Genomic DNA, 20,770 nt, shown 5'->3' on the forward strand with positions numbered 1-20,770 from the left:
CCATTCTCCTGCCTCAGCCTCCCGAGTAGCTGGAGCTACAGGCGCCCACCACCACGCCCGGCTAATTTTTTGTATTTTTAGTAGAGACGGGGTTTCATCATGTTAGTCAGGATGGTCTCCATCTCCTGACTTCATGATCTTCCTGCCTCGGTCTCCCAAAGTGCTGGGATTACAGGTGTGAGCCACTGCACCCAGCCCAAGTGGTGTTTTTTAATAAAAAATTTTCTGAGCTGGGCCTGGGGGCTCACGCCTGTAATCCCAGCACTTTGGGAGGCCAGGGTGGGTGGATCACTTGAGGTCAGGAGTTTGAGACCAGCCTGGCCAACATGGCAAAACCCCGTCTCTACTAAGAATACAAAAATTATAGTTGGGCATGGTGGTGGTCACCTGTAATCCCAGCTACTTGGGAGGCTGAGACAGGAGAATCACTTGAACCTGGTAGGTAGAGGTTGCAGTGAGCCGAGATCGCACCACTGCACTCCAGCTTGGGAGACAGAGCAAGACTCCATCTCAAAAAAAAAAAAAAAAAAAAAAATCTGACCAACTGAGAAGCAGAAATCATAGCATACTGCACCCCGTAGACCCATCACCCAGATTAAACAATTATCAAAATGTTGACAAATTTGCAACCAGTTATATTACTATTTTTATTATTATTTTGCTGAACTAGGTACATTACAGCGAGTAGGTTATTTTCCTTCAAATTCTTCAAGACTTGTCTGTAAAAGACAATACTGTCCTACATAGACTCAAGGCAGGGCAGAGTTTTATGCAGCACCTCCTGTCCTCCTCCTCGCCCTCCACTCTCGGTGGGCAGGCCCTGGGTCAGGGTTGGGGGTGCTTCCTTGGTCTCCGGAACAGCCAGGCCTGTGGGGCGGGACCTGGAGCCCGGAGTCGGGGCCGGGGGAACTGGGTGACCCGGCGTGGCGCCTGGGGATGGAAGCCGCCGACACTGACTCGGCCCGTCGCTTGGGAGGACCCTGAAGGCCACGACCCGCGGCGGTGTCCGCTGGAGCCTGGGGCGCGCGCTGCGTGGTGTCCGTGTCCCGCCCTCCCGGCGCCTCCAGTCTGGGGGTCTGGGTCCGTGCAGAGGTAGAAAAGGCCCAGAGCTGGGGCTGGGGCCCGCCCTGAGGAACCTCCCTGCTGCAGAGCCGACGCTCGGTCCCTCCCGGGCCGACGCCTGCCCAGACAGGCAACAGGGGGTGACCCGGCCTCTTTCCCAGGGCGCCCATGTACCTGGCCGCCCCCGCCACCCCTCCCTCCCTCCAAGAAACGCACAGCGCCACAGGCACTCAGGGCGTTTATTGCGCTTGGGGCCAAGGTGTGGAGAGAGGGGCTCTTTGGGGAGGGCTGGGCGCACGGAGCAGCTGACCCCTGCAGGCACTCAGGGGCTGGACCCCTCACCGCAAAACAAGGAGCAGGTGGGGGACGTCCCTTGCCTCCGCCCCTCCCGACGCGCAGCCCCGCGGTTCCCCAGGCTGCTGCTGCTCGGATCCGCCCGGATGCCCCATCACCCCCGCTCTCGCCCCCAGCTGTCCCGAAGGTAGAGGGCCCCACGGTGCAGCCCACGGCCCTAGGAGGGCCCATCGTCCGTGGCTCCACATGGCCGTGGTCTACTCACCCGGGAGAGCGCGCCCGCACACTGGTCTGCAGAGAGTGGGCCTGAGGCGCACCCCTGGTGCCCTCTTCCTTGGGACGGAGGCCCCCGACCTGCCCCAACGGGATCTCCTCCAGGGAACAATGCCCTGTCTCACCCTCCCCCGACCCGGACAGGCTGGGTCTGCCCCCAGCACTGCTGTCCAGAATCTGAGATCAGTGGAGTGACTAGGGCCTGGCCCTCCCAGCAGGGGTGTGACCCGGGGCCTGGCCCTCCCAGCAGGCCTGCGGGCACCGCTCACCCAACTTCCGCAGCAGGACGCCCTGGCTGGGGCTCAGGCCCACTTGGGGCGCCAGTAGCTGCATCTTCTGGGCGCCTTCGGGAAACAGCTCCAGGGCTCGAGCTGAAGGTGGGGAGGGCGGGTGAGCTAAAGGGAAGGGGTTGGAGGGGCGAAGAGAGGGCGAGAGGGGCAGGGAGGGGTGAGAGGGGCGGGGAGAGGCCGGGACCCGCGGTCACAGACACCGGGAGCCAGCGGTTCCGCCTTCCCCGCCTTCCCCATGCAGAAGGCACTGGTGCAGGCACAGGAGGGACATTCCAGACCCGAAGCTGGGGGGTGTCTGGGCCTCCGCCCCGCAGCCCGCCCACCATAGAGCTGCAGTCACTGGTTCTGCAGGCCCCCTTTCCGCGTCTCCAATTACAGCAAGGCAAAGTGCTGGTAGTCGGAGAAGGCCACTCGGATATCAGTCAGTGCCATGGCTGGAGGAGCGAGAGCCGGTGACCCCAGGCCCAGGGCACATCCCCCCAACGTGGCACCCCTCATGCCCTGGCCCCAGGTGCCAACCCAGCAGCCCGCACAACCCCCAGGGCCCCCACCCCACAGCCCTGCCTGCCACCCCACCTTACCTGGGTTGCTGAACTGCCCCCTACAGCACCCTTGGTGAAGGTTGTGTCCATTTCCTGGCACTCGCCATTGGACCTGGGGTGGAGGAGCCCCAGTCCCCTGAGTGGCCACCCCTGCCCAGCGCCCAGGCCCAGAGCCTACCTTGCTGTCTCTGAGCCCAGGGTCCCCTGTTCACCTTCACCATCCTTAGAGAACATGGGACTTTAGGATGACCTTAGAGGTGGGGACACTCCTGCTGCGGGTGGGGAGGGGGTATTAAGTACCTGCTCATGGGCACACAGTCTAGAATGCAGGGTCTCCAGGTCCCCCTTCCAGACACAGACACACAGAAGACGCACACATACACACATGCACACACACAGAGATACACATAGACACAGATACACTGACAGACACACACATATACACACACACTCACATAAAAGACACACGCAGAGATAGACACAGACACACAGACGCATACAGTGATACACAGAGACGTACACACAGAGGTACACAGCTACACAGAAGACACACACACACGCAGAAATAGACACACAGAGACACAGCCACATACAGTAATACACACACACAGACATGCAGACACTTTTCTCAACACCAGCCCTCAGGCGGTGCTTCCTCCAGGGCCTGGGTCCCTCTGGACCCCGTGAGGCTGCCTTCTGGAGCTCTGCAGCACGGAGCCCTTGAGGACCCGTGGTCTGACCCCGATGTGCTGGGGACACCGTGGTCCCTCTGGACCTTCATCTGGCCTCATCTGAGGCTGAGTCTGATGGGCTCGTGGGGTCACTTACATGGGATATCCAAACTTGAGGGCCAGGTCACTGTTCTTCAAGGGGGTCACTAAGACCACAGGCATCTTCATGGTGTCCTTGGAGTCCAGGAAGTCCTGGTCATCTGACACCACCCCGACCATGTACCAGGTGCCCTGGAACTGCAGGGCAAGTGCAGGGAAGGCTGGGAGGCCGCCTGAGCCCACCACGTTGTGTCCTGACACAGCTGCTTCCTGGCCAGGACAGGGGCTGCTGTACACACCTCCACCCTGATGCAGAACTGAGAGAGGGGGGCCTCAGCAGATGAGCAACTGGCCTCCACCAACCCAGCACCGTCCTGTCTGCAGCTGGTACTCAGGGGGTACGGCTGGATGGGTGAGGCTGTGGCAAGGTCACAGGTCTATGTGGAGTGGGTGGGGGACAGTGAGGGGCAGGCAGCTGCAACTTGTCCCAGTTTTGGGCCCTGGGTAGTGATGGGGGATGCAACCGAAAAGCTAGGATGGAGGCCTGCAGTCTTCCCCAGCCAACCCCTACCCCAGTCACATGGAGCAGGTGTGGTGGGGGATTTCCCATGCCCCCAGCCCTGCTGAGCCTGGATCAAAGAGAGTGTGGACAGGGACCTGGGGTGCAGCACCAAAGCTGGGAGGACTCATTGGAGAGGAGGAGGAAACAGGGATGGGCGCACCTGGCTAGCATCAAAGTTGGCCTGGATGGGGACCTGGGCCTGGCCTGGGGACACCCAGAGGAGGACAAGGAGGGAACTGATCAGCAGAGCCTGAAGCATTGTGCAGCAAGGTGACATGGCGTCTCCTTGGGACACGGGAGCAGGACAGAGCTGAGGTGGCTCCTCTGTAGGCTTTATGCCTCCGAGGTGCCCTGGGGCAGCTGGCCTGGGACTGCACCCACTGTGATAGGCTTCTGATCGAGCTGCATGCTACAGTGCTCTAGCCTGGCTCCCTCCACCCAACCCCAGCCATGCCTTGCCTTTCCTTCGGGGTGGGGCCGGATGACTGGCAGCTGAGGGTAGTTCTGATGGGCGTCTGGGCTAGGGGGCCTGCAGCTCACCCCATCCTGCCTCTCTGGCCTTCTGCAGCCCCCCTGGGATGTTGGATCCCCACTACCTTGAGCTCAGGCACAGCCCTAAGCCCCCTTCTCCGGGAAGGCCACCCAGAAGCTCACCCTCACCTCTGACCCTCAAAAAGGTTGGTGCCTCTGCAGGGCCTGCTCGGGGGGCCTGGTGAGCAGGTCACAGTGAGTCTTGCACATTGTGTACCTGAGAAAGGCTGCCTGGGTGGGAATCTGGGAGGGAGCAGGGTTGGGCAGGGCACTGGCGGGGCATGGTGTGCCCGTGGTGCCAGGGCTCTGGCGAGTGGACAAGGCTGTGATCTGGCGGCCCAGGTCAGAGGGCAGGGGGTGCTCAGGGAGCCAGAAGGGATGTGGGGTGTCCTGTCCCCAGCCCACTCTGTCAGTCTGTCCTGATGGAGGGTGGAGACACTCTGGCGTGTTTCAAACAAATGTTCCTTTTTCGTCCCCTGAAACCCTTATCTCTGCCCAATCTCAGTGTGTTAATCCCACACCCCAAGACACCCAACAAGTCCAAAGCTCCTCTGGGGCCTTGAGCCTCAGGCCTTTCCTGCTGAGGGGGTGACAGGGTGGGGTTGGGGGTGCAGGGTACCTGCCTAAGGGATTTAGATGAGTCACTGACCCCCCCAGCTCAGCACCGGCCTGGTGGCAGTGGCAGCTGAGGGGGTATGGCTGGACGTGTGGGGCTGTGAGGCAGGGTCACATGACTGTGTGGGCTGGGTGGGAGACAGTGAGGGACACCCCCTCCTAGCTGTCTGACTCAAGACCCCACTGGGAGCAAACACTAGAAGGTCTGTTCCTTTGTTGACCTCAGGCTGAGATTTTATAGAGCAGGAGGTCCAGGTGGCCAAGGCCAGGACCAGGACTGGTGACGACAGCACAGACAGCCAGGAGCCAGCCTACTGACTTGCTTCCGGAGTTTATTCCGCAGAGCCAGGATGAAGCCCAAGGGGGCAGGGGTGCTTTGGCGGGGAGCCGGGGCAGGGGCTCAGGGAAGGAACAGAGCGGAGACATCCAGATCGCAGGGATCACCTGGCTGGCTGGGGTCCCAGCTTCAGCCCTGGGGAGTCCTGGGGGGTGCAACCGAAAGCCGAGGATGGAGGACTGCAGTCTTCCCCAGCCCACCCCCACTCCTGTCGGATGGAGCAGGTGCAGGGTAGGGGGACTTTTCTCTGTCCCCAGCCCCGCTGAGCCTCGCTGAGAGAGCAAGATCCACCGCTGGGGTTCAGATCTCGGATCCCCGCTGCCCCAGGGTCTACAGACTCCACCCCTCCTAGCCCCAGGATCCACAGACTCCTCCCTTCCCAGCCCCAGGATCCACAGACTCCAGCTCCAGCCTAAGCTTCCCTCCTGGGGATGGTGGGTGAATCCGCTCCGAGCCCGCTCTCCTGAGCTCTCCCACGGCATCCATGTAGCGTCCTCGGACTTCCCCTTCCATCCCCTGTCCCCTCCCATCCCATCTCCCCCACCCTGGTTTACCCCTATCCCAGGTGCCAGATGCCCTCGCTGCCAGATGGCCCCTGTGGTATAGCCCCTTGGCCTTGTCTGCCTGGGGCCTCACACCTGCACCCCCCAATCGTGAGCCTTCAGGGGTCAGCCCTATTCCAGCCGCTGGGACAGGTTTTCCTTCCGAGCCTTACACCTGTGCACTCATCAGTATGGGCAGCCCCTGTGTCTCCTGCCCAGCCCTGGACGACGGCAGCCATCAGGAAGGATGGGTCTGCAGCACCAGGCTGTCCTGGGGCCCTGATCCATCGCAGAGTGGGTTGGGTGGATGTGTGTTGAATGAATGAATGAATGAATGAATGAATGAATGAATGGAGTGGCTCACCTATTGTTCCGTCATGCACTTATCTGCCAAGAAAGAAGCCAGGGCTGTCGTCAGAACCCCAGACTTAGGCCAATTTTCCCACTGGGCTTCCTGTCCCTCCCCTAATACAGAGCTCGTCTTGACTGAGCCCCCAAACTGCACAGACCCCCCCATCACCTCCCACCTCTCCCCTGGCCCCTCAAAACAAAGAGAGGGTCTTTTTCCACCTCTGCCGAGAGCAGGCTGTCCGCCCCAGGAGGTTGTGCCTGAGCGCAGTATGGTTGGTCCTCCTGCATCCCCCATAGGCACCCTCTACCCTATGCTCCCCACCAGGCTGGAGCCCCACATCCTGGGAGCTGCTGGGGCCTGGCACAGAGTGGGCACCTGGTCTCCATGTCCCCATGGAGGGGCTCCTCATGAAGGGGCTGCAGGAGGGGGTTCTGACTCGAACACTCACCCGCTCTGTCCCTGGCCCAGGCCTCCAGCAGGGCGGGGCCACCTCCTCCCCTCTGCCTCTCCCTGTCAGGAGACTGCCTGCCTGCCTCTAATCTGACCTTAATCCTCTACCCATCAGATTAGGACCCCTTACCGGTTTGGGGCAGGAAGACAATGGTATCCTCTGTGAAGCCCTGGGCCTTGCAGAAGGCGGTAAATTTCTCCTTTAACTCAGCCCTGGGGGTCTGGGTTCGGCCTGGGACAGAGTGGAGATGGAGCTGGCCTCAGCGGGGGGATGGTGTATGCCCTGCCCTGGGTCTTGGGGACCCCCCTCTGGTCATGCCTGTGTGTGGGCGGCATCGGTGGGCACGTACTGTAGAGGGTGGCCATGCGGAAGTCCTCGCCGGGGCCCTTGCTGCCCTGGCTGTACAGCAGGGCATAGTGGTCGTAGTCGGTCTCCACCACTGACACAGAGTAGGTGCTGCCCCAGTCTGGGAACCCAAGAAACGACCCTGCTGGGGACTCAGCCCCACAAACCTCACCTCTGCTTCAGGGAAGGGGTGCACCTGTGGGCTGTGGGGGCACTCAGGCCCTCGGCTGGCCCGGGATGCTCTGCCACCCAGCTGCTCTCCAGTCAGTGCCCTGCTCCCACCTGCACAGCCTGTGAACTCTGCCCCTAAACCAGAATCTGGGGCAGCCAGGCTCAGAAAACCAGGATTCCTGGTGCAGCCGCAGAACTCGCTGCCAGAACCCGAAGTGAAGAGGTTTCCCTGTGGGAGCCATTCCCCAGGTGGGAGTGGGGAAGCCCCTGGGTCCTGGGGGGGAGAACTGGGAGGAGGCATGTGGACGGGCCTTGGGGGGCTGCTTATGTGGGGAAAGCTCCAGAGGGCAGGGGAGGGGCCTGGCAAGACACTGGTGGGCTCCAGAGAGGATCCAAACCCCTGGAGGAAGGGTCTCTCTGTCCCCAACACTCGTGCATGGGCAGTCATGCCCAGGCCTGGCCTTGGCCTCTGACGCTGGTGGGACAGCCATCACCCCCCACCCCATGGATCTCCGCGGCAGGGGGCTGGCCCAGAGTCGCCCGCATGTGTCGCCCCCAGGCTGGGCTCAGGGAGCTAGTGGAGGCTCCACTCACGGGGACTCTGGTAGCTGTAGGAGCCGAGGGACCCCGCGGGCTGCAGCAGCATGGTTCGGGTCTCACACTGGTTTTTCCTGTAGGTGGGTGACCTCGGGGTCAGGGGTTAGGCCCGAGGGTGCTCCTGGACCTCTTCGTCCCAGCAGCCCACCTGCCCGCTGTCCCACCTGAGGAAGGTGGAGGTCAGGTTGAAGCCACCATCCGCGGCAGGGGCCACCACCGACTTGCACATGGACAGCGCCGCCTTCTTCTCCCGGAGCCAGCTCGAGTTGGAGGCGAGGCCTGCGCTGAACCAGCGCCCCAGGAACTGCAGCGAGCGACCCCCAGCCGCGTCTGCCAGGACCCTCCGGACCCACTGGTGCGGACCCGTGGAGGCGCCTCTGCCCCTCCCGCTCCAGTCTCCAACCCGGCCCCGCCCCCACGCTCAATCACGCCCCGCCCAGGAACTGCCCCGCCCCTCATGCCCCGCCCCAGGAGCTGACCCCGCCCTCACTCCCCCGACCCAGGAGCTGACCTCGCCCTCGCCCCCCTCACGACCCCGCCTCAGGGAGCCCCGCCCTTCACGTCCCCGCCCCGGGAGCCGACCCCGCCCCTGACTCCCCACGCACCGCCCCAGGAGATGGCCCCGCCCCTCACGCCTCCGCCCCAGAAGCTGGCCACGCCCCTAACACCCAGCACCCCGTCTGGCCACGCCCCTCCCGAGGACCGTCCCTCACTCTCACACGCCGCCCACCAGCCAGCTCCGGCCCCTCCGCCCCCGGTCCCGATTCTGTGCCCCTGGCGGAGCGCCTGGCCCATACAGCGGGCGGTCGAGGACGTCGCATTCCTGACGGGGGTCGGGGCGGGTCTTCCGCTCGCTCTGCGGACCGCCGGGAGTCTCCTCGACGCCGGGGAGGGGCGCGCGGCGGGGGGACCCGCGCTCTGGCGCGTCCCCGCGCAGCTCCCGGGCGAGAGCGCGCGTCGCTGGCTGGCTGTGCGGTGCGCGTCCCCCGACCCCCCACCGCGCACGGCGTTTTTGGCGCCATCCCCATGCCACAGCCGCCCGTGTCCTGGCACCCAGGTGTGGAACGTGCGCTCGTGTGTCCCCTGGGGGTCGCGTGCCCGTAGGAGTGGCCGTGCTTGGATGGCGTGGGAGCGTGTGTGGCCCGGTGTCTGCGTGGCCCATCAGGGGAGACGGGACGTGGTGCCCAGGGAGGGCCTCTCGCGGTCAGCCTCCTGGGGCAGCTACCCAGCCTCCTTCCTGCGCGCCCGTTCAGTCCCTGGCCGGCACTGCCCGGCACTGCGGCACTGCGGGACTTCGCTCGCTCCTCCGGGGGAGAAGACCCAGCCGGAAAGCGCCCTTCCCCTGACAGGGCCCTGTAGCCCTTGGGGATGGCTCAGGGAAGCCCCTCACCTTGTCCGGCTGGAAGTTGGGCTGCACGGAGACCTGGGCCTCGGGTGCTGCCTGTAGGCCGCCCAGCAGCCCCAGCAGGACCAGTCCCATCCACAGCGTGTGATGAGTAGCCATTCTTCTGCAGCAGAGCAGGTGTCCGGGGCCTGGTGCCAGTGGTGTGGGAGAGCGAGGGAGGTGTGCGGAAGGTGTGCAGGAGGAGCGGAGGGCACTGAGGAGACCCCTATTTATGGGCCAGGCTTGGCCTCCACCCAGGGCCCGAGGACAGCCCACTGAAGACTCGTGATGCTGGGGGATGGGGTGGCCGGGCACAGCTGCAGCCTCGTCCCCCACAGGGCGCTTATGCAAGAGGCCTGGGCCTGCTGCCCCGGCTGAGGCAGTGTGGGGTGAGGCAGAGGCCCCTGCCCACTGGTCCCAGAGACAGAGCTGGCACGGACCTTGCCCACCCTCCTCCTGCTGGCAGGGCACACCGACTCAACGGCCCTGATAGGGCCGAGGCTGTGTTTCTCAGCCATGCCCGCCTCCGAGGCCTCTGATCACTTCCCACTGGGGGCCAGGACCCACATCTCGCAGCCCCTACCATCATACCCTTTCCGAGCCCTGCCACCCCAGAAGGGGACACAAAGCCCCACTTCCACCCTGAGAAGCCCAGCAAGTGAAGTGTTGATGAGAAGCTCAGGCCAAGGTAGAGAAACTTGATCTGCCCTGCAGGGTCCCGAGGGCCAAGTGTGCTGGGAACGGCTTCCCCCATGGCCGACTGCTGGGGCTCTCATAGTGATCCCTGGGCACCCATTTCAGCCTGGGGCACCTTTGGGCTTGAGCACAGGCCCTATCCCTTGCCAGAGTCCCCACCTTCTCCCAGCAATCCCCCCACCCCGAGTCTGACCCCCACCGAGTCTGGGCCTCCCCACCCCAAGTCTGGTCCAGACTCGGGAGCACCCCATGGAGCTGTCCTGTTACCCCAGTGCTGCATCCTGCTCCTTGGGCCCCTCCAGCTCGTCGGCCCTGGCTGGGGCTCTGTCACAAGCCGTCACAGGCAGGCACATGTGGTGGGCCCTGTCTGGATTCTGTTGGGACTGAGCTTCCCTGGCAGGTGTGGTGGGTGAGCGCTGCCGCTGATCTGAAGGTAGGCCTGGGTGGGGAGCTGGGAAATGTACGTGAGAGCAGGAGTGAGTGGGATGGGGTGGGGTGGTGAGCTTCTAGGGGGCCGCTGGCGACCACTGGGGGCTGGAGCCCGTCTTCTTCCTGGATTCTGTGGCCCATCCCTTGCTGGGGGCTCACGGGCCCTGGGAGTGGGCTGGCATGGACTGCTTCCTTGTTCCCTGTTCCCAATGCCTGGGGTTAAGGAGGCCAGACTGGGGGAGGCGCACGCCTGTGTAGCAGCAGCGGCTAGTGGGCAGCACCAGTGTCAGGGCTGGTGGGGGTGGCCGGTCAGCGTCCCAGGCAGAGGCCAAGGTGAGGGAGTGAGTCCCAGGGAGCCGGGAGGCACCAGAGAGGTGGGGGAAGGAGGGCAAAAGTGCAGGGGGACCAAGGTAGCCCTGAGAACCCACTCCTCCACCCAGGCCTCCCATCAGCCCCTGCCCGGAGCATCGGTGTACTGCTGGCTCAGCTGCCATCTGTGCCCTAGGTTGAGAGGGAGGGTCTGTTGGAACAGATGGGGTGGGGTGCCTAAACCCAGGACCCCACATGGCCCCCAGGCCTGACTCAGCTACAGAGTTGGGGGTTCCCATCAGGACAAGGGAGGGGCAGGAAGAGAGTTGTGGCTGGGACATCGTCACAAGACTGGCCTCCTGCCCACTGCCAGCTGAATCCTGACTGTCATTCCACCCTGGTGGGGCTGGTGGCTCACTGACTGTCCTGGCTGGAGGTCCCAACCTGGACCAGGCCAGTCCAGGACAAGAGCGCCTCCCAGTGGTAAGCAAGCCTTGGGGCGTGGTGGCAGGTGGCCCAGGGCAGGGAGACCCGGGACACGTGGCTCTGGGTCTGAATGGCTTCCGTCGGGGCAGGCCTGGGTCACCTGCCAGGGAGGGACTCTGAAGCCTAATGGGGCAAGGTCTTCCCATAGCCAAAGGGGTTCCCAGGGATCTCGGGTGTCCAGCCCTCAAACCCAGTGCCCGGAACAAGGACCAAGCCCCTCCTCTTCCTCATTTTCTAGTGGGCAGTAGAAGGCCTGGCAGGTCCCATGTCCCTTCTCTCTGACCAGTCGTTACTGAGACCATGTGGTCATTGGCGCCTGGGGAGCTGGAAGAGCTGACAAACTCATGCTTCGGTTCAGGAACCGACTCCTCAGTCCCTGTGGTCAAGATGGCCAGCAGGAGGTCAGGGACACTCTCCAGACACGGTTGAGTGAGGACCAGTGAGTGGAAGCCGCCCACGAGCCCTGATTCATGGGCGCACCTGGGCTTACCCGAGGGCTGGAGATTCATCTCTCACCACATCCAGGAAGGGCAGGGCACTTGCCAGCTCCTGGTGAACACATGCCAGATTTCTCCCCTCCTCCCTCGACTAGGATTGTGCGAGGTGGACAGGGGCAGGAGGGGCCTTCACGGAGCTTCTTGCAGCTTGGGCGGGGACAAGGACCCCCTCACTGCACACGCTGTGTGTCCTTCCCTTTGCTCTGAGCTTGGCTGCCAGGCAGGACCTTGGTGGAGCCTGGGGGAGGGCTGGGCAGGAAAGAGGCTGGCCGCCCCACCCCGCTGCTCTGGGAACCAGTTGCTTTGAGTCACAGAATGCAGGGACTTGGCCTCCACCCTAAGAGGTCACGAAGGCCATCCTCCTGCCTGCGGCCCAGGCAGGTCAGAGGCAAGGCTGGTGGCCTGGGCCTGGGCTCCCAGAACTGACTCCAACCTTTTCCTGGAGGGAAGCTATGTCTGCCCTGGGGCCCTGGCCAGCATCCTCTGGGGGCAGTGGTGCCCCTATCCAGCGTCCCCACCAATGGTTTGCCCTCTAGGGCCGAGGCTGACCCAGTGACTGGTGGGACCTGAGCTCGACTGAGTGCCCACCAGCCTTGAATAAACTCATGGGGACCTCGTGAGCCCCACCCACTTGTGGCCGGGGATCAGCTCCCCCAGCCTGGGATTGGGGAGGGGCAGCCTCTACACTCCACCTTTCAGAGGTAGCCAAGCCTCCCAGCCCCAGAGGCTCACTCCTGCCAGAGCTGCCCCACTAAGGATCTTCCTTAGGGGAGGGCAGTGCCCAGGGTCACTGAGACTCTGTGTGGAGTGTTCTGGACAAGTCAGGCAGAAGATCCAGGCCCAGCCCTGACCGGGGGTAGGCACAGAGGTGGGGAGCAGCCTCTGGAATCGGGTCTCCACTTGTGCCCTGCAGGAGCCAGCCCCTTGTGCTGAATGGAATTCTGGCTTCTGGTCTCTGTGAGGAGCGGTGCCCAGCCTGGTGCTACAGTGACCCAGGAGTCACTGAGATTGCATCCGGGGAGACCAGGGCCGGGTGCAGTGGGGGAAGCCCAGCTCAGAGCTCCTCTGGGGGCAAGAAATTCTCCCCCAGGCCTCCCTGTGTCAAGGGAACTGCTCCGTGATTGAAGGAGGCCTGAGTGGACGGGCCACGTGGGACAGCCCCTCCTCAGGGCATCTCTGAGCTGCTCAAAGCATGGGGACCACTCTTCACCCAGCCCGCCTCTCTGTTCCTGGCTGTTTGGGTGTTTACTGACCCTGGGAACGGCCACCTCTTCACTCACCCTTTCTGGCTGCTTCTGGCCGCCTCTCCCAGCACCACCCTGGAGGTCAGGCTTCCCCAGCAGCCGGGGATGGGGCAGAGGACGGGGAGCCGGGGACAAGCCAGAGGACGGGGAGCTGGTGTGTCCCTGGGACTTGAGACTCCTATGTGCATTGCTGGCAGTGAGGTTCAAAGACAGTTATGGCCAAGTTGCTGCCAATTTTGCTACTTTGGAGCCAGGGCTGGGTTGGCTGTCTCTCGGGGCAAAGGGCAATTTGGGGGTGCTGCAACGATCTGTCCAATGTGGGGCTCCAGCAGGCTTGGCAGAGGCTGCTGCATCCCAAAGACAGCAGGGCCGTGAGGAGGGGGTGGCCTAACCCCCGACACCACACCCACACCCCCAGCCTCGAGACGTTTGGCTCCAGGATCCCGGTGCTGTGAGCGGTGCTGTGGACCTCTGAGGCCCAGTCTGACTTCAGGAAGTGCCCAGCTAGGTCATGGAAGGTCAGGGCTAAAGTGTCCCCACCTCGCCCATTTAGGGGCTGGGCGGGAGCTCCCCAGGCCAGTGGGGTCTGGGCAGGGGCCAAGCCTGGGAGAGCCTTGCCTAAGGACCCCCGGGTCACTGGAGCACCAGGCTGGGCACCGCTTCCCACAGAGACCAGAAGCCAGAAGGACCATTCCACGCAAGGGGCTGGCTCCTGCAGGGCACAAGTGGAGACCAATTCCAGAGGCTGCTCCCCACCTCTGTGCCTACCCCCGGTCCGGGCTGGGCCTGGATCTTCAGGGTCTCCTAGCTCCCATCTGGGGAACGTGGGATGGCCACAGGGAGCCTGGGCCCACACCCCTGAGATGGGGGCTCCTGCCTCTCACTCTGGGGTTCCTTCGAGGCAACCCAGGAGGACGGGACCACAGCTCTGAGAAGAGCGAGCGGTGAGGGAAGTGCTCCTAGCAGGGGCAGGGGGTGCCAGGTGCTGTGGAGCTTGGCAGGGCCCCTCAGTCACAGGCCTCCATGGCCTCTGGTCACCCCATGGTCCCAGCCCCCCAGCCTAGGGCAGTTTCTGCTGGGCACCATGGAGGGTGGCCTGTGTTTGAGGATGAATCTGGCTCTGTTCACCTGAGAATGTGGGACAGGCCAGGAGAGCACCCAGCTGGGAGGGAGGCAGCCGCTGGGATCCTCAAGGCCCTCCTTCCACCCGACCCTGGCACCCCCACTGCCCCTCTCTCCCCTGCAGGTCTCTAAGTCTCCCTTCTCTCACTCCAGCCCCTCCACGATTCTCTGCCTGGGCCTGCCACCCTCTGTCCTGAGGACAGCGGAGCCTGGCCCGGCCCTTGGCGACCCCACCCTCACCGCCAGTCCCAGCCTTGCTGGTGCCCCCTCCCCGTGGGAGGCTCAACCACACCTGCCCCTACCACCCCATCAGAAATAAACAGTCTGTGCCAGGAGGAGCTGGATCCAACTGTCCTTGAGCACGGGGTGACTGTGGGTGGGCAGGGCCGCCAGGGCCAGCCCAGGTTCCAAGCCCAGTCTGGGGCAGGAAGGGAATGTGGTCAAGGCTGATGCCCAGGATCTGGTCAAATTTGATAAATTTCTCCCTCGGGTCGAAATCCAGCTCCTTCCCCTACCCTGTGCCAAGAAGGGGGGTGAGCCCTGGGGAGACCCCTCCCTCCCCAGCCCAGCCCTCAGGGGATCCTGGGCGGCTCCTTCCCACCGTGCTCAGGGCCTCACCAAGCAGCTTGGCCTGGGTCCCTTCTCCTGGCGCCTGGTCTCGGCGTAGCCTCCATCTTGTCATTTTCCAGCCCCACCTCTGCAGGGAGCAGGTGAGGGTCAGGACCCTACTGCTGGGGACAGGCTGCTGACCGTGCCCCCTCTGGAGTCACACCAAGACCTTCCCTGGAGTGTCCTTTTTAATTTATTTATGTTTTTAGGGTCAGGATCTTGCTCTGTCACCCAGGTTGGAGTGCAATGACACGATCACAGCTCAATGCAGCCTCCTGGGCCCAAGCGATCCTTCCTCCTCAGCCTCCCAAGTAGCTGGGACTACAGGCATGCACCACCACACCCAGCTAATTTTTCTATTTTATTTTTGTAGAGACAGGGTCTCACTATGTTGCCTAGGCTGGTCTCGAACTCTTGACCCCAGTTGATCCTCCTGCCTCGACCTCCCTAAGTGCTGGGATTACAGATGTGGAGTGTCCTTAACTTGGGGGCAGTTCTGAGCCTTGCTTGGGGTGTCAGGCAGGGAAGACTCACCCTCCCAGCCTCCAAGGGGGTTCTGATCTGGCTGCTTCTCAGGGACAGGGGTCCTGGCCCAGCATTCGCAGAGTGGGTCCCTGTGGGAGGAGGAGGTTGTGGTGGGGAGAGGCTGAGGTGAAGGCTTTGGGGAGGGGCAGGTTGGGTGAGCTGGGGAGGGGAGGCTTCCTGGCCTCCTGGAGGGTCCTGCTCCCCACTCTTCCTGAGGCTGCTCTTCCTGGCAGCCTGCCTGTCCCCACCTCTGACCGTGTCCCTGCCTGTGGAAGTTCTCACTGCATGCGTGGAATTGGGGCGTCCCAGCCACAGTCACCGTGTCCCTTGGCCCTGCACCCTGCCCTGATCTTCCCCTGCCCCTGGGTCTCAGGACAGATTCCTCCTCCAAACTGCAGGCCCCAGGAGAGGAGCAGGGGCCCTACAGCTGTGCTGAGGGTGTGGGTGAGCTCCCTCAAGGCAGGCGCTGCCTCCTTCTGCCCACGGCGACCGCCCACGGGGTCTGCCCACCTGCCTGTCTGTATGAGGGGTCTCCACCCCCAGCCCTCCATCTCCCCTCCCCAGGCAGTCCCATCACCTGGCAGGGGCTCTTGGCACCCAGCTTCAGCTGAGCAGGCTGGACATGACCACGGCTGCCACCAACATCCTGAATTGGGACCTGCGCTCTGGCCTGAAGGTGTTGACTGCCAGCCCCAGGACGCACCACGCCCCCAGAACTGCAGGGACTGGCGGTGGGCAGGGCCAGGACCCCCTCCCCAGGCAGGGGTCCCAGGCTGGGCTGGTACCTGTGACTCTGGCAGGAGCCTGGATCTGACAGGGATGGGTGACCCTGGCCAGGGGGTGGGCAGCCTTCCTGAGCCTCGGTTTCTCCACTTGCACAGAGGGCGTAAGCGCTTCCCACCTGGCAGGGTTCTCCAGGGCCGTGGGGGCCATGCTCACTGTGGCAGTCAGGCCCATTGGCCCAGCTGCACCCTCCTTTCTCCTTCCTCATCCTGGAGGCCACTCACCTGCTCCTTCCTGAGGCTGGAGATAGATCTTGTGGAAAGGCAAGTTCAGGCCCCTCTGGGGGCCCTTGCTATGGCTGGAGTGTCCCCAGCAGGGTGAGGCCCACCCACAGGGGTCCCAGGGCTCCCCACGGGGCTGCAGGGGGCAGGACTCCTGGGCAGCAGCTGGCCTGGCAGGGGGTGAGGAAGGGAGTAGGGAAGGGGTGGGTGAGGGTCTGGGCTGGGACCCCTAGTAATGAGGTCCCCTGCTGGCCCCACCCCAGGACAAGCAACCTCTTTTTCTCCAAGTGCAGGGAGGGTGAGATTTTGCCCCTCTCCCTCCTCAGCAGGGGGACTAAGGGGAGAGGTGGGGCAGAGGGAGGTTGGGCTGGGGAGGTAGGGGGCCCTCCTTGAACTCGGCCCAACAAAGGTTGAGGAGCCTGCCTTCCACTGGCGCCCACTGTTCCCTGGTCTCAACCTTCGGAGGGGAACGGGGGTGGACATGTGGGCTGGGGGTGGGCACCCGCAGAGACCACCAGCTCCCAGGGAGGTCCCAGGCCTCACCTCTGATTCCCAAAGCCCGGGTCCCTGCCCTCGTACCCCTACGTCCATCCTCAGAACTGTTGCCCCGAAGGCTCCTGGCCAGCCCTGGGTCTGGGTGTGATGGCAGAAGACACCGTGCGAGGGTCCACTGTGTGCCCAGCATGGGTGGCCGCCCTGGAGCCTCCCCGCCCTGTCCTGCCCTGAGGCATCAGCAGGATCAGGCCAAGCTGTTCCCTGGCCTGGGACAGGCTGCAGAGGGGAGTGCTGGTGGTGGGTGGGACGGAATGTGTCTGTGCTGAGGCTGCTGGCACCCACCCTGCTCTGCCCACAGGTCTAGTCTGGGCCAGGACCTCCCTGATGCAGCCCCACCCCCGTCCTCCGAGCCTCCTCTCTCCTGGGTGCAGCGGGTCTTGGCCCCACCCCCCAGGGCCCCCAGCCCACCTGCCTCACCTCAACTGCTGCTGCGTGGGGCAGCTGGTCCTGTAATGAGGCCCCTGGGGATGGCTGACCCTGGGAGGCCACTGCTGACCTAGGCTGGGGCTTCCCCAGAGGACTTTGGCCTTGGCCTGGCCACAGCCCAATTCTCAGGGGTCCCAGGGAACATGTGCGTTTCTGAATTCAGGGCTTGGTGACCCAGACACTTGGCTGTGGGGGTGCATCAACTCTGGGCCCCGTTGGCAGAGGCATGATGGGCAGGTGGGTCAGAGGATGTGGGCACAGGCTGGAGGGTCCAGATACCTCCCTCTGGGCCCAACAGTCTCTGGGGTCCCCTAAGGCCTTGGGGGGCCTCTGTCCTCTTCCAGGGTCCGAGCAGCTCCCTGAAGCTTAGCCTGGGTTGGGGAGCATCTTGTGGGTCCTTGGTCTCTGCCTTACCTGGGGGTTTTTTTGAGACGGAGTTTCGCTCTTGTTGCCCAGGCTCTGTCTCAAACATAAATAAATACATAAAAGTAAAAAAATACTGGTTACTTTAGAATATATGTGTGTGTGTGTGTGTGTGTGTGTGTGTGGTTTTTTTTGTTTTTTTGTTTTTTTTTTTGAGGTGGAGTCTCACTCTTGCCCAGGCTGGAGTGCAGTGGCGTGATCTCAGCTCACTGCAACCTCTGCCTCCCGGGAGGCAAGCGATTCTCCTGCCTGAACCTCCTGAGTAGCTGGGATTACAGGCATGCGCCACCATGCCCGGCTAATTTTTGTATTTTTAGTAGAGATGTGGTTTCTCCATGTTGGCCAGGCTGGTCTCGAACTCCTGACCTCAGGTGATCCACCCTCCTTGGCCTCCCAAAGTGCTGGGATTACAGGCGTGAGCCACCGCACCCAGCATAGAATGTTTTATATTTACAGAAAAAAAAAGTGAAGACAGATGAGGGAGTTCCTGCGTGCCCCTCCCCCAGTTTCCCACTCGCTGGCATCCTAATTGGCGTGGTCCCTTTGTCACAATCAGTGAGCCAGTGTTGGGACATCCAGTCAGCTGACGTCCAGGCTTTCTCCAGATTCCCTTAGTTACTGAAAGTCCCTTTCTTTCCAGGTCACCACGTGACATTGTCTCTCTCATCCGTGGGCTCCTCCCAAGTGACGTTTCTCAGCCTTTCCTGGTCCTTGATGACTTCAGCGGCCTTGAGGGGCACTGCTCAGCTGTCTGTGGGGCACCCCTCAATTGGGCTCCGTCTGCTGAGTTTCTCACGCTGAATCCGGTGATGGTCGGGAGGAAGCGAATGGGGGCGGGGCTTCCACCACGTCACACGGGGGACACCATCAGCACGACCTTCACTGCCCATGTTGACCTTGGTACCTGGCTGGGGTTCCCCACCCCAACCCTGCGCCTCTCCGTCTTTTTCTTTTTGAACTGTCCTCTCTGGATGAAGTCCCTGTGTGTGACCCCCACCTCCCCTGGAAGGAGAATTCACACACATTTGCAACTTTTGCTACACCGAGATTTGTCTCTGCTCTCCCACGGGTAGGCACAGCCCTTCACTGACATCCGTGTGGACCTCAGGTATTTTATGCTTTGGCTCACATCCTAGTGTCACATCCTGTTTCGTGGCTCACATTGGGCCAGCTTCAGTTACTGGCAGCTTTTCCATTGGCTTCTGAGTCCTTCTCTGCAAAACGGTTTTTTGTTTGTTTGTTTGTTTTTTTGAGACGGAGTTTCGCTCTTGTCGCCCAGGCTGGAGTGCAGTGGTGCGACCTCAGCTCACCGCAACCGCCGCCTCCCGGGTTCAAGCGATTCTCCTGCCTGAACCTCCCGAATAGCTGGGACTACAGATGCCCACCACCACACCTGGCTAATTTTTGTATTTTTTAGTAGAGATGGGTTTCTCCATATTGGTCAGGCTGGTCTCGAACTCCCAACTTCAGGTGATCCACCCGCCTCGGCCTCCCAAAGTGCTGGGATTACAGGCGTGAATCACCGCACCCAAACTCTGGGATATTTTTTTTTTTTTTTTTTTTGAGACGGAGTCTCGCTCTGTTGCCCCGGCTGGAGTTCAGTGGCTGGATCTCAGCTCACTGCAAGCTCCACCTCCCGGGTTTACGTCATTCTCCTGCCTCAGCCTCCCGAGTAGCTGGGACTACAGGCGCCCGCCCACCTCGTCCGCCTAGTTTTGTTTTGTATTTTTTAGTAGAGACGGGGTTTCACCGTGTTAGCCAGGATGGTCTCGATCTCCTGCCTTGTGATCCGCCCGTCTCGGCCTCCCAAAGTGCTGGGATTACAGGCTTGAGCCACCGCGCCCGGCCTCTGTGATATGTTTTGATGCACACAGCCACGAAACTATCATTGCAATCAGGGGTCAACTGTGTTGGTCGCCCTAAAGATTCCCTGAGCCCCCCTGGAATCCCTCCCTCCCTCCTCTTTCCGCCACCTCCCCTGCCCCCAGGCCACTGCTGTGTTTTCCTCGCTGGAGATGAGCCTGCGTTTCTAGGGCTTCGCCTGCGTGGAGCCAGTCCACGTGCACCGTTCTCGCTGCCGGACGCCCTCCGCCCTGCGCGGTTATTTTGGGGCCTGTGCAGGTTGTCAAGAGCATCAGTAGCTCCTTCGTTCACTGCTGGGCAGTGTCACATTGTGCAGACACATCACGATTTATTCTCCTTCACCTGTGGGTGGACCTGGGGGTGTTTCCAGTTTGGGGCCATTACAGATAAAGCCGCTGTGGGCACACGCATCGTGCGTGGGTGTGTGCTGTATCTCTTTTGGGTAAATACCCAGGAAGGCAATAACCAGGTCCTATGATGGTGTAGCTTAATTTTTAAAATACTGATGCACTGTTTTCCAGTCCTTTCAAGATAGGCCTTTCTCCTTAGCCACCTTGGGCGGTCGAGAGCGCCCAGGGAGCAACACCAGGGCTCCCTGGTCCACTTGAGGCTGTGGGAGTGGGAGAGGGTCTCACTGAAACCCCCGAGCTTGTGGCAAAGCAGCAGAGGATCCGGCGTGCCTGTGGCTGAGATGGGACGGAAGCTTCTTTCTGTTTCTTGCAAACATCCAGTCATGGAGCCTTCCAGCCCCAGGTGTGCGGCCTGGTCCCTCTCTAGGACCGTCTCCTGGGAGGCGCACACCTGGCGTCCTGCCCTCTGCGCAGATTCAGCCACCTTGCTACGCAAAGACAGCCGGGGAAGCAGGCAGCTACAACCTAGGATTCCATGTTGAGCCAGAGCAGTCCCTCCCTGGGTGTGGCCCGTCTCCATCCTCTGCCGAGCAGGGAGTGGCAGGTAGTGCGGGGGCTGGGAGGACAGGCAGCTTTGACGCCAGGCGGTCAGGCAGGTGCTGAACCCTAGGGCAGTGCCACGCCCACAGCTGCTCAAGGCAGCAACTGATGGGCTCACGGACCGCCTGCCCGTCTCAGGTCAGTGCCAGGCCTGCAGGGCCCCTCGTCAGCGAGCTTCTGCCCAGGGTGCCCCATGGTCACAGGAGGCTGGACCCCAGCACTCTCCAGCCTGAGGGGAGGGGGAGAGCAGAAGAGAAACTACCCCAAGCCCCAGAACCACCTCCAGGGCCAGGGTGGGCACGGTGCTCTCTGCCAGGCCTGGGGTGGTCCCCCCTGGGTGGGTCACAGGACAGTGTGGGTATGAGGTGGGCCCCCTCCCCCAACTCCCAGGCGCCTCCGGAGGGGTTCCCTGAGCCTGCGTGCTGCTCCCTGAGCTGACCCCCAGCCCCAGCCCCACAGCCCACCAACCCCGTGCTCGCCTTGCGGCCCAGCGGTGCAGTCGGTTCTCCCCTCA

General features: G+C 62.5%; 2 protein-coding genes across 3 annotated transcripts; both read right to left on the minus strand.

The window, feature by feature from the left end:
- Positions 1–1,287: 1,287 nt before the first annotated feature.
- On the minus strand, positions 1,288–4,842 carry LCNL1 (lipocalin like 1). The gene is given in 6 exon segments (XM_017893057.1): positions 1,288–2,075; positions 2,077–2,208; positions 2,211–2,353; positions 2,501–2,521; positions 2,524–2,573; positions 3,290–4,842. Coding segments are annotated over 6 exon segments (519 nt in total). The 5' UTR covers positions 3,412–4,842; the 3' UTR covers positions 1,288–2,024.
- A 409-nt stretch (positions 4,843–5,251) lies between these two features.
- On the minus strand, positions 5,252–9,385 carry PTGDS (prostaglandin D2 synthase). 2 transcript variants are annotated; one of them, XM_017893055.1, is made up of 7 exons: positions 9,125–9,382; positions 7,899–8,038; positions 7,732–7,808; positions 6,971–7,087; positions 6,751–6,852; positions 6,183–6,205; positions 5,252–5,421 (listed from the first exon to the last, which is right to left on the minus strand). In XM_017893055.1, the coding sequence occupies exons 1-6, from the start codon at positions 9,236–9,238 to the stop codon at positions 6,183–6,185; spliced, it is 573 nt and encodes a 190-aa protein (XP_017748544.1). In that variant the 5' UTR covers positions 9,239–9,382; the 3' UTR covers positions 5,252–5,421. The 2 variants fall into 2 exon arrangements, 1 of the variants encoding a protein (XP_017748544.1); XR_001889390.1 differs by having other exon boundaries at positions 6,751–7,087; positions 9,125–9,385.
- Positions 9,386–20,770: the final 11,385 nt, after the last annotated feature.

The sequence above is a fragment of the Rhinopithecus bieti genome, unplaced genomic scaffold (assembly GCF_001698545.2).
Source record: "Rhinopithecus bieti isolate Rb0 unplaced genomic scaffold, ASM169854v2 scaffold_23276, whole genome shotgun sequence".
Classification (NCBI taxonomy): domain Eukaryota; kingdom Metazoa; phylum Chordata; class Mammalia; order Primates; family Cercopithecidae; genus Rhinopithecus; species Rhinopithecus bieti.

Coding starts and splice junctions, on each gene's coding strand:
- PTGDS (XM_017893055.1), bottom strand. CDS start 9,238: ATGGCTACTCATCACACGCTGTGGATGGGACTGGTCCTGCTGGGGCTG. Junction 8,039..9,124: donor CCAACTTCCAGCCGGACAAG/GTGAGGGGCTTC, acceptor CGCTCGCTGCAG/TTCCTGGGGCGCTGGTTCAG. Junction 6,206..6,750: donor TGTCTTCCTGCCCCAAACCG/GTAAGGGGTCCT, acceptor CTTTCTTGGCAG/ATAAGTGCATGACGGAACAA.